The following is a 15894-nucleotide window of genomic DNA, read 5'->3' on the forward strand; positions in this document are numbered from 1 at the left end:
AAAAAGTGTTTTCTTTATTAGCAATCTCGTTATTGCATGGAAAAACCCGAAACAAATGACTTTTTTCGTTTTCTATTTAAAATTTTTATTTTTCTCATTCCTTCTTCCCGTCGTCTACTACAAGAATCATTTTACAGTTCAGTAAAAAAAAAAAAAAAAAAAAAAAACTCTAGCCTTAGTAGAAAACATAATGAGACTTCTAAACAAAGTCGTCTTTTTTTTTTTTTTTGTCATTAATCGTCACTTGTACACTTATCTTAAATATGAGTTGAGATTTATTTTATTGGAAAATTCTTTAAAAAAGCCTTTATCTCTGCAGTATTTCCATCAGTACTAAGATTCTGTATTGCGAGGAATAATATTGGTCCAATTGAGGTTAACAGGACTTGAATAGAGGCTAAAGAAAGTGGCAAGTTTCTAGAGCCATTACATAAAATTTTCAACAGTCGAAGCACGCTGCAAATTCCATTAGATCTATAAAAGTAGAAAGAACCAAAAGGGAGGAGAAAAAAGCGTGTTTCTGGAATAGTGCTTATGAACCATGGCAGAGGCACACATTCTTTAGCAAAGTTTGTCGGCACACAATCTAATGAAAGGTCGATCGCCCGCCACATGACAGTTTAGATAAATTAGACTTCGGCAAACTGCTTATCGTATTATATTTCAGTTTTCCTTCTGGAAAACTTTGTTTTAAACGGTTCGTAAAAGGGGAAAATGGAAATACTTGGTCGACTGGAAACTTAGTGATATGGATGGAATTTCTCATGCGAGATAGTGTCGCTTTGTGTTCCAGTAAGACTTTTCTCATATGTGTTCCTTATCTAGAAAACAAGGCAGATGGAACAATAGAAGTGACTAAACTCTATTGTTCGATTTAAATTAGCTGTCTTCATATTTGTGACTAGGTGTGAAGGTACTCGATTGAACGAATTTTGGAAATGTTCCCGGCATTGTATAAGGCTGTGTTCCCCTGGGATTTCTCAGTTATTCAAATTAAAAATTATTTATATTCTGTCATTTGGATTCTATAAAGCTTCATAGAACAGACCCCAATTCATACGCAGTATCTTTTTTTTTTTTTTTTTTAATAAAGCAAAAAAAAAAAACCCAGCATGGATTGAAAATAATGAGTTCGCTGTTTCGTTTTCGCAAGATGTTCACCCCTTAATCCCCTTTCCATTCAGATCATGTTCTCTCTCTCTCTCTCTCTCTCTCTCTCTCTCTCTCTCAAAAAAAGTTAGTTTGAATGTCCTTTTTAGTTTTACCGAAACTATTGATCCCTGCAAAATGCTTACTTACAAAACAACCACCACCACCTTGATTGGGAAATCTCACCCCATCTAGAACTGGGTGATTGATTATTGCTTTTATGTAGAATTTTCTTTGGCAAAAGCCGATTCATATGTTGCCATGCGAAAGAATATCGTATATCGTGGAACTAGCACCAGTACATTTTTTTTTTTTTTTTTTTTCCTCTTATTTTTTTTTTCCCTCTCTTCCGAAAGGGTTGTGAGAAATCAAGATGTAATAAGATGAGTTCACCAACATGTGATGCTCATCTGTTCCATTTAATTCTGCTTTAAAAAAAAATCGAAAAATTTTATTCGAAAATATTCCATTTAAATTTCCTGTATTTTGATTTAAATATAGGAGTTGTATTTCTGCGCCTTTTGAATGTTACGGACCAGTTGAGCCGTGTAGTCGCGCAGTCTGTTCACATACCGACCTGTTGCTATACTCCGCTCTTTTTTTTTTGTGTGTGTGTAGGTTTAACCGTGCTGCCGCGGGCCTAGCATCAGACGTGTCTTTTACGGGCGCGTTGCTTCTAGTGAAATTCCACGAACCTGCTCTAGGACCAGCGGGGATGAGTCACCGACGGATGTGACCCTGGGCGGCAGTATGTTACACAAAGCGTACTGTACGGCTTTGACGGGAGGGGTGGCGTGTTTCTATTGATGAGGCGCTTTCGGGCCGGGACTGCTGAACGTGTTAATGTTGGACGAGCTGCCTGTAAGTGGGCTGACGGCCTGTCGAAACTTCTTCGGAACTGTTTTCAAAAATATTGTACGCCCAAAGAGACGGACCAGAACAGTCTTTGTCTTGTTATGTTCATTACACGCGCATATGTATACATGATTGGGATTAATCGTCATACCTTGGAGTCGTTTTACTGTGGTCATTCTGTTCTTCGTGTGGAGATATTTACTGGATTTTAGTGAATAATGATTTTAATTCAGTTATGAGCCAGTTATTGCGTATTGTCTGTTAATCATGGCTGGATATTTTGTGTGCACGCCTAGTCAAGAATTGGTTAAACGAATTTCTTGGCAAATAGCCTTGTTTTAATGCCACTGGGCTGGTAAGTTATAGCTTAGCACCGAACCCAACTTTCTCTCAATATTCAACTTTAGTAATATACAAATAACGGCAAATATGCAGTACACTGAATTTTTATTTATCTGATTTCTACTGAGAAATTTATCATTAGCATGTTTTATTCAGTCAAAATTCTTGTAGGGTGTATAGTGAAATAATTCAGATGGGCATTCAGTAAGTTTGTGTGCATGACCAGTAGTAAGATGCAGCTATCTGGCAAATAACCATAAATCTTGCATCGATCTTATCTCTTGAGTACTTTAGGCAAACACAGATGCTTTTACATTTTGCATACGGTCTCAGGGCAAGCGGTTGGAACCTACAAAGATGGAAACGTTAATTTAGTGTACCACGGAATTTTTATAGTCTCTTATATTTGTTACGGAGTTTCCACGAACTATATATTTATTGACGCGAGTTTGATATATTTAAATGTTCACCCTAAAATGAGAAAAAACATAGTGAACTACCAAATTATAGATAATAAATTATTGACAACTATTTATGAGCTGCTTTATATATATTTAATTAAAATCGATTTAATTTTGAAGTTGGTATTGATGGGACTCCAATTGAGGAGATTATTGACAAAGACAACCACTGTTTCCTCAATTGTTGAGGATTTTGAATCTCAATAGCGAAATTAGATAGGCTATGTCGGTTAAATAAGCATTAAATACTCCATGGATAACATTGAATCAGCAGCGAATTTTTATCGCTGCTGGTTCATTTTAAAACTGTGATATAATAATAATAAATTTTCTGTTTATACTCCGGCACGACAACCAAGTCAGTAGAGTTTACAATAAATCGTCAATACAAATATTTATCGTATTTAGTAGTCACGGGCTTGAACCCCGGTCCACTCAAGGAACGCGTGCTATGCACCCTCGCTCCTGATATCACGATTTGATTTGAAATTTCAAGCAATTTTTAAACTGCATACTGAACCCAGCGTACAGCCACGAAGAATAAAACCAGGAGAGTAGAGTTAGTGGTCCAGGACGGAAAAAAAAAAAAAAAGAAAATGAAGGAAGATATCAAGCTTCTAGAAAGGGTTTAGAGAAGAGCAACCAGGTTGGTGAGGGGGTACCAAATGATGTCCATATGAAGAATGGCTTAGAAGGCAGGGGGCTGCAGAGTTTGGTAACTAGATATCTTTTGGGGAGGGGGGGGGCTGATAGTGGTATATGATTCCCTGAAGGGAATCAGTGTAATGAACGAGTGGAGTATGTTTTCATTGGCAGAAGAGAAAAGAAATCGGGCAACCTAAATGCAAAAAGTTGGAGAGGAGCGGAAAGCAGGATCTCACGAAGTTTACTTCTGGGTGGCGTGTTGTCGATCATTGGAATAATTACCTGTCTGCTACAGCGCTCGAGGGAAAGAGTTGGTAAAGTTTAAAGCAGAGTTGGATAGCCACGTGAAGAGGTGTTTTTTTTTTTTTTTTTTGATACTCAGGAACGACCACCGGGTCAGTGAAGTGTACAATAAATCATGAATACCTTCATTAATACTTTTTTTTTTTTACCTTCATTAATCGTTTTTATCAGTCGTGGGCCTGATCTGCGTTCCACTCAGAGCGTTTTCTACTGGAGGGGGGGAAAAAACTTCATTGCACTGTAATTATTGTAATTAGTTTGATACCGAAAGTGAAGCACTGTTACATATCATGTAACAGTGCTTCACTTTCAACATTTTCTGGATTTTTATGTATTCTTTACTGGTTATTAGTAGCAGTTTTGAACTTTCCGATCCGCCTCACCCACCAAAAGCATTTAGAAACGTTTGGGACGAAAGTTTCTCATCTTCCCCCCCCCCACGTCCTGTGTGGAATACCGTTTGTAGTTGTACACGTTTAGACATTTAATTAGGGTAACGAATTTGTTGTATGCACAACGCCGTGTGCATTTGCCATCGCACACTTGTGTATATATATTTGGCAGTTAATCTGAATATTAATGATTGTGGCTTCAAATTTTTTGTAATTTTTAACCACAGTGAAAAGTTAATTAACTGTGAACGGTTTCCAAATGGATATTAATATCGGAGCAATTATTTTTGTGTGGAGCAGGACTGTTCTCCTAACTCCAAAAAAGTCATTAATGTTGTCATTACTACTAGTTCTGTCATTTACATCTCATCCATTAAAATTTGTTCATTTAATGGTCGATATCGTGGTCGTCGCTCCAGTTGTGCTTGCTACAGTTTGTTGCGTGGGAGTAAGCCGGCTGTCGAATTCTTTACTTTTCTTGTGAATTTTCTATTAGTGCGGAAATTTGTTTTACATTGTGTGAAGTCATGGAAAAAATCCCCCCCCCCACCCAAATATAACAGTTTCTTCTTTTGTTCAATGACAGAAGTATTGCACGAAAGCTGCTGCATGTTCAACAATTTCCGTGCGAGGTCATTGCAGTTTATTCATTCTATGATCGCGAAGTCACGTGCGTTTCTACCTTGCTCATTCGCACTAGACTTTTAAACCGCCATAGTTTAAAAGTTTTTAAATATCCAATCCCGCTTATTTAGGAAATTTAAAATTATATTATGGAATAAAGATATTTATATAATACAACTTCGCTTTTGTAATTCTTTTTGTACATGAAGTAATTCATAAATAACTTGAACAGGAAATGGGTGTGAAGGTGCTTTCAACCCCCCCCCCCCCACCACAAAGTGAGAAGATAGTTCATTTCTGTTGACCTTGAATACTGAGCTAGACTAAAATGGATGAATTCGTTAGACAACCTGTTGATACTTAATTTATGATAGCTTATATTATATACTATTTTGTGGTACCTCAAGGTGTACATGCATTCTTTTAATTCCATTCAAAATTTTCTTAAATCAAACAGGCAGCTTTTAATTCCATAAACTTGCAATTTTTTACATAGTAGTTTATGATGCACAGTATAACAAGGTTATGCTTCGCAAAAAACAATGTAAATCACATCAACAGACTTAAAATGAAATTTCTAGTAGAGAAAGGGAGTACTAGTAAATTGAATAATTTTAAGGGTAGCATTAGTAAACTTTGGATAATTTAAGTATTAAATGATTTATTTAAATCTGATTCAACTAATTTGTTTGATTTTTAGAGGGATTAGGACATGTTTTGTTTGTTTGTTATTTGGTTTTTAGGAGCATTAGCAACTAAGGCCATATTGCTCCAGGGATATGTGGTGGTCATTGCCTGACCTTTCTGTATTTGGTAGTCACGAGCTCGAACCCCGGTCTAATCAAGAAGCGTGTGCTATGCACTGCTGCTCCTGGCTACGGAGGTGCCTACAAGTAAACTTAAGCAACTTTTTCCAGAAGTCTCCTTACTTCCTGGGTAAATTCAATGTGTTTTTCAGAATCTTTCTGTGAACTGTCCATATTAGTTCAGTATTTTAATAAGCACAGTTAATTTGAATGGTCAATTTTTGGAGCCATTTATATTATGGGGGGGGGACTTTGGATAGGGTTGTGCATGAGCACACACTCACTCATACATAAGAGAGGCCTGTCCCTATAAAACAGTCATTTGACTGAATTGCTAACTTGCTGCGCCATCTAAAGTTTTGCTGTTATTTTAGAAGGCACATATTGTTGTTCTATAACTCTTTTTTTTTAAAAGAAAAAAGAGAATGAATGGTGATCTTTATCGTAAGTTGAAAATGAATTTTGGCCTATTATTAGAACAGTTTGGTTTAAATCCATGTGATATTTTTACCAGTTGTGATCTCTCTCTCTCTCTCTCTCTCTCTCTCTCTCTCTATTTATTGCCGTTTGAATAACTTCTTAAATTCCAAATAGTCTAGAAAGATCATTCTCAAATTAATATTGGATCTGTTTTATTTTTGGCATTTTCATATATTTAAATGCATTTGAAAAGAGTGTCAGTTTCATGATAATAACCAATTGTTGGAAGTAGTTAATCTTTCAGGAATGCAGAATAACAAGATTAGAACTTATCACATTGACTTTTGGAGCTGGTCTGTTTATCTAGTTAATTGTGTCCATTTTTGATTTATGTAGATAGGGTAATATTCTGTATATACAGTAGAACCTCATAAATCTGGCATCCTCAGGATTCAAGCACATGCCAAAATTTTGAAAATTCATTTTTTTTTTTTAAGTTAGATGCATTGCCCAAGTAAGTGTTCAGGAGTAATTCATTATTTTTTATTAGATAATTATGATCTTATCCCTATAATCTCCACACAATGATAGTCTCCAGCATTATACCAAATTGTTAAATCATACTGCTGAAATGGTCCAGTGAGTGATGTATTTGCCTAAGAAATAAAGGTCTGGGATCATATGCTGCCTCTAATATTGTGTGGGGATTGTCCAATATTTTTTAATATGAGGTATTATTAGTGTGATATGATATACTTGAATCTTAGGAAAGCTTTTGATACTGTTGCACATGGAAGACCACTGTAGAGGTTGGAGCAGTATGACATTAGGGCAATTTGCTGCTATGGATAAAGGGATAGTTGAGTGGGAGAAGACAGTGGAAATATTTGTCCACTGCTCTTCGTGGACAAATGTTATTAGTGGAGTCCTGCAGGGGACTGTGTTGAGCCCATTGTTATTTTCTGCATTTATCAATGATATTGATGAAGTTATATCAGGCTTTATGTCTAAGTTTGTAGATGATAGGTTGACAGGGTTGTTAATGACAGTATGATACTGAAACAGGATTTAGTAAAGTTGAGCAGATGGGCTGAGAGGTAGCAACTGAAGTTTGACATTGACAAATGTAAAGTACTGCATGTGGGTAGCAGTAACTCAAGAGTAACGTATCAACTGTGTTGTTGTTGTTTGTTTGTTTTTAGGAGGATTAGCAACTAAGGCCATATTGCTCCATCAACTGTGTGGTACTACACTCAGAGTGGTAGAGAATGAAAAGGACCTGCGGTAATTGTGCAGTCAGATATGAAGTTTTCTGAGCAGTACAGACAGTCTGAAAGAGTAGCTCATGGTGTCTTGTCAATCAATGATAACGGCTCCTCCATAGCCAGGTGGGAAGGAGCAGCAGTGCGTAGCACACGCTTCTTGATTAGACCGGGGTTCGAGCCCATCACCACCAAAAATGGAGGATGCGGAAAGGTCAGGGAATGACCACCGCATATCCCAGAGCAATATGGCCTTAGTTGCTAATGCTCCTAAAAAAAAAAAAAAAAAAAACAATGATATACAGGAATTTTTCTAGCAGGGATAAGGATGTGATTATCCCCTTGCATAAGGCAATGGTTAGGCCACATCTTGTACTGTATACAGGTCTGGAGGCCTCATTTTAGGAAGGATGTAGAGCTGCTGGAACGAGTACATAGATGGGCAACAAAATTAGTGAATGGAACAAAGGTTGCTCTTATAAAGAAAGGCTTAAGTTCTGTAAATGACAGTGTCTGGAGACTAGGCACCTGTAATGTGATCTGATTGAGGTGAATAGTTTGAGCATGCTCAATGCTGATGGGATTCTTCCTCTAGTCCAGATTAATTGCCTGAGGGGACACATTCAAATTGAGGAAAGACAGTTGTAGAATAGATGTGTGGAAATTTTTTCTGTAGTCAGTGGGTGGTTGATTCCTGGAACAAACTTCCATCTGTCATTGTAGAAGTTGATAGCTTAAATAAATTCAAGGCAGAACTAGACAAACATTTGGATTGAAGAATGGATGGGTGAAATGGGAAGGTGGTTTTTTTTTTTTTTTTTGTCTGATGTATAAGCTTGCTTTTTTGCATCATGTGTGTCTGCTAATGATAATATGAGAAATCAAATTGCCTTAAAAACTAAATGCCTACTATGTACTATACTCTGAAGCAGCATTGAATGTCTTGCAAAATAATTTTTACATTGTAAAAACTTAGTGACATGCAGTCTAGGAAATATGTAAAGGAAACTAGTGTTTAGAAATTTATTAATGGAACATAATGCATAAAGTCATCTGTGGTGCTTTATTTTTTTACTTCAGCTAGAGTGTTTCCCCTCTGCCTTTGTATGTTTGACTACACTCACAGAAATATTCAAAAATTACCACATTTTTGAGGTTCTGCTATATAAATGCTTTGTAAAAGTTGGCATAAATTAATTACTGAGCATCAGCAAGAGCAATATAACTAAAATGCCAAAATATGGTTAGTTTAAATCCAGCAAGTGTTCACCTGGTTATAAACAAAGTAATTTTTATAAATGCAGAGTCTCGTTCCTTTATATTTGTTTCCTACATAGATAGTAGCCTTTAAAACGTATTTATCAAGAAAATTAGAACACTTGTATTGCAAAGAATGGGGATTATGTTGAAATAAAAAAAATTTTTTTTTTTGTAGTAAAATTTGTTACTCTTTTGAATTCTGTTTATTTTTATATATATAAGTGCATGCTAATTTTTAATGTTTTTTGATAGGTTCTTTCTGTAAACTCCCTTCTAGCAAGGGCTAAGTGCCTCTGAGCTGTAATATTAAGATGGCCAGCAGTTTATTGATTTGCACATGGATTATTGTAAAGATCATATATTCAGAAGGTGCTGAAACTGAAGAGTCTGCTAGTCAAAATGTTAGTGTACTACACTTCAGTGATCCTGTGCTAGTAGCAAAATATGAAGCTTCACCTGCTTTCGACCCTCGAGGGATGGAACACCTCTATACTGTTACAAACTTATTTCTTGACCTCATCCAGAATGAAGGGCTTCCACCAGGTAGGCAAAATTCTAAATTCATTAGTGCAAAATTTAGCAAATCAATGGTGTAACAAAAAAAAAAAAAAATTGATTTAACTGCAAAAATAATGGAGGGAAACTTAGTTAAAATAATTTAATTTTATTTTTCAATTTGACATCTTTCTTTTACCACTTATGCACTTTGGTCTCACTGTAACTGTAGTAGCATAATTATACCTCCTGGTTATAGTACAGCAATAACAGTGAATTGTATAATTATCCAGAAAGGGGATGGGTCATACAAGTAGACCAAGATAAAAATTGCATGGTCTTGCAGTCACTTTCTGATAACTTTTCAATGTTTCTATCATATATATATTTGTAAAAGAATAAGTTTACCTCAATATGATATGTAGAACACTTCCATATGATACTCTCCAGAAATTAAAACAAATGAATAAAAAAAATCAAATCTTACATTACAGTAAGAAATTATTAACAATAATTAAAAATCAAATGAACACAATTAAAAATCAGTTTAACGCAACTAAAAATTAAGTAAAAAATTAATTAAAAGAAAAAAATGCAAAACGATTTTCCTTCTTGAAGCTGACAATGCTTTTCTACTATACATCGTGATCACAGGAATGAAAATTACCGAATAGGGGTGAGCATGCAACTTAAATAGGGATTTTGTCCTCGCGCATGCACATAAAAAACACACACGAGTTGGAGATTAGATATGGTTGTCGAACATTAACAGAATTCTCATGTAATTTAATTTTGACTGGTTCTGCAATTAGTCTTGTATAATTATGTTAGACACTAAGTATTTTGGCCTTGTTAAATAAGTGTTTTTCATTAATGGCATGAAATGCTAATTCTGATGCTGCTGAACGAGAAGTATGAACTGAGGCTGTGTGTTGATTAACACAAATTCAGACAAATCAGTGTAGAACCCTGATAAGACAAGTTGCAATGACCACAAGAAATGTATAATAGGTCATTTATTTGTGTTGCAAACAAGGAGAGGGTTTTACGTGGTTTCCTCTGAACTTTTGCGTTAATCAGCATGCAGCCTCAGTTCGTGCTTCAATTTTCAGAAACCGTCAATTAAATTACATGAGAATTCTGTTAATGTTCACTGACCATATCCAATCTGGTCCTTTACGTGCATGCGTGAGGACAAATAATCCCTATTTAAGTTCCATGCTCACCCCTATTTGGTAATTTTGATTCCTGTGATCATGACATATGGTCAAAGCATTGTCAGCTTCAGGAAGGAAAATAGTTTTCCATTTTTTCGTTAAATTAAATTTTACTTGATTTTTAATTGTTCATTTTGATTTTTAATTATTTCTTAAGATATATATATATATATATTTTTTTTTTTTAAATTGTTTTCATTTTAATTTTTGGAAAGTATCATTCGGAAGTGTTCTATGTATCATATTGAGGTAAACTTCTCTTATTCTTTTACAAATATTGATATCAATGTAGAAGGTATTGAGCATTGCATTGCTCTGGTTCAACACACACACACACACACACACACACACACACACACACACACACACACACACACACACACACACACACACACACACACACAGTGAAACTCCAGCAAGATACCTACGTTTTATAAAACATTTAATAATATGTGTAATATTTCTTTTAAGTAATATCAAACTGGTGTAGCTCACATGATCCTCTGGGTTTTATATCACTGGTTTGTGTGATACAACTGTTATTTGGAATAAAACATGTCAACACAAACAAGGGAAGACTGGAGAACTTATGTGGAAATCCTCAAACCTTGGATACTATGTTCAGATTTTGGAGTAAATATCTAATCAGCAGTGATGGATAGTAGGTTCAACCAGAATTAAAAATAGTTGAAAAATAAAATAGCTGTTGAATGTCTACAAAACTTAAGCACCTTCAACAGCTATTTTATTTCTAAACTATTTTTGTTCTAAATTTCATTGTCTGTGGTCTTTGTTTCAGAAAACAAAACTAGAAAAAAATTAGTTCTTACTTGTTTCTGAAAATTTAGAACAAGGACCTAAGACAACGTAAGAAATACTTGTTTGCTGCTGTGTGTTGATTTATTATAGAGAGAATAAATATTTTATTTAGCTAATGCCATTAGAAGGCCTTCTGAAAAGCATTTAGTATCCCTTTTCTAACTAGTTTTTTTCACTTTGCCACATCCTAAAATGTGGCAAAGTCATGCTAAATTCTAAACTTATGTACTGTATTGAAATTTTTATTTCAGCTTGCCTCCAATATTCAATTCTTATGCACAACCATTAAAAGAACTGAAACTTGAAATTTTGTACAGCCAAAAATTTTGGATAATGTAGCATCTTGTCACAGATTTGGGGAAAAGAGTGAGGTGACCCTTGTATGTTTGGCCTTGAGAAAAAGAACAAGGTATATAAACTAAAACAGAAACTAATGTTGTGCGAGATGTGGTTACCTTGAAATTATGTTGTATATAGTATCTTGGCATTGTAGGAGTTGAAACTTGTCACAGCATTGATACCTGAATTGCCCATTTAATTTGCAGTCAGTTCAGATTAGCATGCATTGAATAAAAGTTGTTTTATGGGTTTAATTGCATTTCATGGAGCAGTGAATTTGCATCACCTTTTGTTTCAGATTAGAGAAAAAAGCAATAACTCAATGTTCTTTTCTGCAGAGTTGCTAGTAAAATTGGTATTTTTCATGGGACATATATCAATTTTAACACAAGATTTTGGGATTGCAACTTGTTTCAGCCAAGTTTAGGCTTCACATTCTCCCTGATGGTATATGCTGCTGATCCACAATGTTTCTTTCATCATTAATGAGGTGACAAATCGTAAATGTATGACTATGATCAGGAACCATATTCTCAGTTTAAGACTGTATTCGTCACTGTCCAGAAAAGCAAGACAGATCAAATGTGAAGATTTTTTATTTTTTGACTTGCAGGACATTTTTTATTATGAACTTGTCCCACGTAATTAAACAGTGAACCAGAAATAGTATAAAACAGTTCTGTAGAAATTGAGTTTAGATATTTGGAATGTGTGAAGCAAAGTGTGCTTTGGGAAATTGGTATTGCATATAACACCACCTCCTGCACATTTGGGACTTTCCTTTTCTAGAATTTCTTTTGAAGCACTCCCTCTGAGATCCCAAGATTTGTCCTCAGTAACAAAGAACACCACAAATTGAAAAGATAGAATAACAGGTGGCATGACCCATGGAGTTATAACACTTGTCTACTTATTCTTTAGACAGATTAAATACTGCACTAGAAATAGCAGTGATGTTCATCTCCATTGGGTTACTGCTGTACATGCCACCAAATCATAAATACTGTGTCTACTAGATTTAAATTTTTAAATACTTCTCCCTTTCTGTATAACTGTGGGACCTTGATGGACACTGTTCCTAATGTGGAAACAAATACTGACTGGATAGATAAATGGATAGGTAAATATTAAATTTGATTGATCAACATATCCTGCATGCATATTGTGCACCTATCTGGAAATATCATGACATTAGATCTTTCTCTATGCTTCCCACACTGATTGGACAGTGGTTGCTTTTCAGTAATCATTTCCCATACATACTGTGCCACATTAATGATCCTACATGGAAAATAAACAAAGAAAATTGTATATTACAAAAATAAGTCTAGCAAGACTAAACAAACAGGCCATCAGTCTAGCGTTAAGGCTTAGAAGTAACACGTGTTATAGACAAGTTAATTCAGACTGTGGACCAAACAGTACTGAAAAAAACCCATGCAATTCCCAAAAGATTAGAAATAATGGTGAGAGAGCTAAAAGAGAAAGAAACAAAACTCAGTACATTTTTTGCAGAAATCCTCCCAAAGATAACCTTGTACAATTTAAGCCTTTAATATGTGTGAAAACACATGAAATAATTCAGAATCATTAACTTTTACAATGGCATCTTAATTTTCAATCATTTATGAGCATAACTGTAAAAAATCAATTTTTGTATTGAAAACATTTTTTAATTTTTAAAATAAATCTCTCTGACACCCTTCATGTGTTTTTTTTTTTTTTCATAACATCTTTAATGTCTGCATTTAGACGTTGTCTGTAAGCAAAATGAAAGAAACATAAAAAAAAAAAAAAAAAACTATGCCCGACACTGATTGGTACCTTATTACTTACATAAACAGCCTTTGACACTAGCAGCATTCCCATTTGCTTCCTCCTTTGGATCAAATGTTATTACAGCACCAGTCTTTTATTGGACCTACAGATACTGCTAGTTTTAAATTCTTGCTTTGGAGCACTTGATAATTATATTCAAGAATTGGCATTATGAAGCTAACAAAAACTTTCCTATTGTTATATTTTATGCCGTGATTTCTTTCATACAAAAGAATAAATGATAGATTGAAAGTCAAGTCAAACCAGTAATGAAGGAATACTAAAATTCATATTGACCTTACTTCAGCAGATATTATAAACTTTGTCACTTTGGTGGACATTTACTGCCAATGTGCCCAGTAAGTGGTTAAGATAGCATGGGAAAAGGCCAGGTACATCAGATAGGCTAGCAAGAGTATTCTGATCATTTTCATCTCAACACTTATCAGAATAAAATCTGAATAGTCTGGAATAAAATTGGAAAGACTAATTGGAAGTATCAAAATAATCCCAACCAATATTAAACCAGAAAGTACAAGTTATTCAATTCAAAGGAAATAGCTCCTGCTCTAAGAGAAACTTCTACCAGAGTATCTGCAGTTACTTAGATATTCCATGAGCAGTGTGCTGTGTATGTAAACTGTACTATTTGAAGATGATGAAGCACCCGAATCTATGTTGGTTTAATTATCCTTCTTTCCTATTTGGAAATATGTACATAATGGAGTCAAATGTTAGGTCACAAGAACTTGTCTTTGAGACCTTCTGTGACAGTGGTATTGCAAAGACAGCTTTCACTGAAGAAGAAAGACAATACCACAACGTTTGACTATGTACATATTTCCAAATCAGAAATAAGCATAACTAAACCAACATAGGTTTGAGGGCTTAATTAGCATTAGCAGTGGCAAATGAAGATTTTTATTATCTTCAAGTATCTGCAGTTACCTCCTACACACCTGCTTTAAAAGAAATATATTTTTTTGTTTCTGACTAATATTCTCAGAATCCGTGTAGATGGAATTCTAAGAGTCAACTAGCTCTATACATTGATTTTCTAAAACTTCAAATAAAAGTTATTCTTTCTTTTTATATGGTTTGATCAATTATGTATGATCGTTCAGTTTTATTGACATGTGGCAGAGAATAAAATTTCTGTTCCAGTGGAATATGTTCCAGGAAGTAGATTTTCATGTTTTGTTGCAAAAATTTGCAAGTTGTTTATTCAAAGACTAAAATGCATTGTGTTTATTCTACTTCTCCAAAATTTGCCACTTTTTTAGGTGTGTTAGCATATATATGCATAAGTGCCTGTCTGAGTGGCTGCATAAGTCTTCACTGTGTCCGTCTGTCTGGTCCACACATAACAACTCTACTCCCATCCAAGTTGATGGATTTTCATGAAATTTTATATTTGGTTCATATAGAAAGATTTCTTGAGCCATCCCAAATTGACAAATAAAATCTGGCAGTTATTTCTTTTTTTATATACAAATTGTATTGAAAAAAGAAATAAAGAAATTCATGGATTAAATGTAGTTTTAATGTGCTATTGTTAGTTTTAGACAACCCATGCATGCAATGCATGTATTGTTATGCAAGACTAGAGAGAGAGAGAGAGAGAGAGAGAGAGAGAGAGAAGAAAATTATTCATTTTAATTACACTATATAATATTTAAGTTTCAAGAATGTCAAAATAGAATGCACCCAAAATGTATCATACTATGTTCATTACTTAGCTTGTAATGGAAGTATGTTATCAGACATTACTTAATAAGAAAAAAGTTCAGTCTGTCACACTTTCAGTATAAGTTTTAATGCCCCTCCTCCCAACCCACGATGATTGGTTTCAAAATCAGTCTGACTACAGAAATCTGTTTGTATAAATGAAGTGCATATTGCTTGAATGAAAAGTTGGATCGATGCATAATTTTCAACTTGTGTCCTGTTTTTCCTTGGAAAATCAGGTCCACTTATGATTTTAGTTCCCCCACCCATACACAAATACAGGCTATTCCCGCTGTAAGAGTTTTTTTAAGCATCAACAAAATCGAAAATATGAACATTAATTTCAAAAAAAAAAAAAAAGTGAATGCTAAACATTCATAAATACTGCATTTCAAACCATGTGTGTAGCTATACAATAGTGTTCCCCACTTTACGATATTAATCCGTTCCAGAGACACCATTGTATCGTGAAAATATCGTAATGTGAACTGAATAAGTTTTTTTTTTTTTTTTTTGGTAATTCGTTCCACGACCTCGGAAGTTGAAATATTCGCTATATAACTCTAAAAGGTGGTTTTTATAGTGTAAATTGTATTAGTTACCAATTCAAATCATTAAAATGCACTACACCTTCATTGTTATTATATGTTCTGTTTTAAGAACCAATTTTGAATGGCTTTGTGATATTTTTCTAAAGCACATTTTTGGAGGCCACTACCATAAAACAATTTGCACTTTCTGGTTCATTTGGCTCTTTTGTTAGTGCAAGCAATCATAAATGGGTAGTAAATTTTATCTTAATTGCATTTTCAAAAATACCGATAGCTGGAATTGTGGTTTTTTTATGTTATTTTTTTATGTTTTTTTATGTTATTAAATATAAAATATTTTTATATTTTTTATGTTATAAAATAACATAAAATGTTATTTTATAACATAAAATAACATTTTATGTTATT

The 15894-nt window shown here is 34.3% G+C and overlaps 1 protein-coding gene across 8 annotated transcripts in view; it reads left to right on the top strand.

Annotated features, from left to right (window-relative positions):
* Positions 1-15894, top strand: part of LOC150086442 (prominin-1-A-like) — a 378392-nt gene that overhangs the window by 211213 nt on the left and 151285 nt on the right. For 7 of the 8 annotated variants that reach the window (XR_016546893.1, XM_090372582.1, XM_090372587.1 and 4 more), the window contains exon 2: positions 8772-9062. Coding sequence is in view for 7 of the 8 variants with exons in the window: in XM_090372582.1 (XP_090228708.1) it covers positions 8831-9062 (232 nt within the window). In the remaining variant the exon portion in view is untranslated. Of the gene's footprint in view, positions 1-1924; positions 2360-8771; positions 9063-15894 lie in introns of those variants that run through there. The other variant, XM_090372583.1, reaches the window with a different exon arrangement.

The sequence above is a fragment of the Mastigoproctus giganteus genome, chromosome 4 (assembly GCF_048544385.1).
Source record: "Mastigoproctus giganteus isolate SK-2022 chromosome 4, ASM4854438v1, whole genome shotgun sequence".
Lineage (NCBI taxonomy): Eukaryota > Metazoa > Arthropoda > Arachnida > Uropygi > Thelyphonidae > Mastigoproctus > Mastigoproctus giganteus.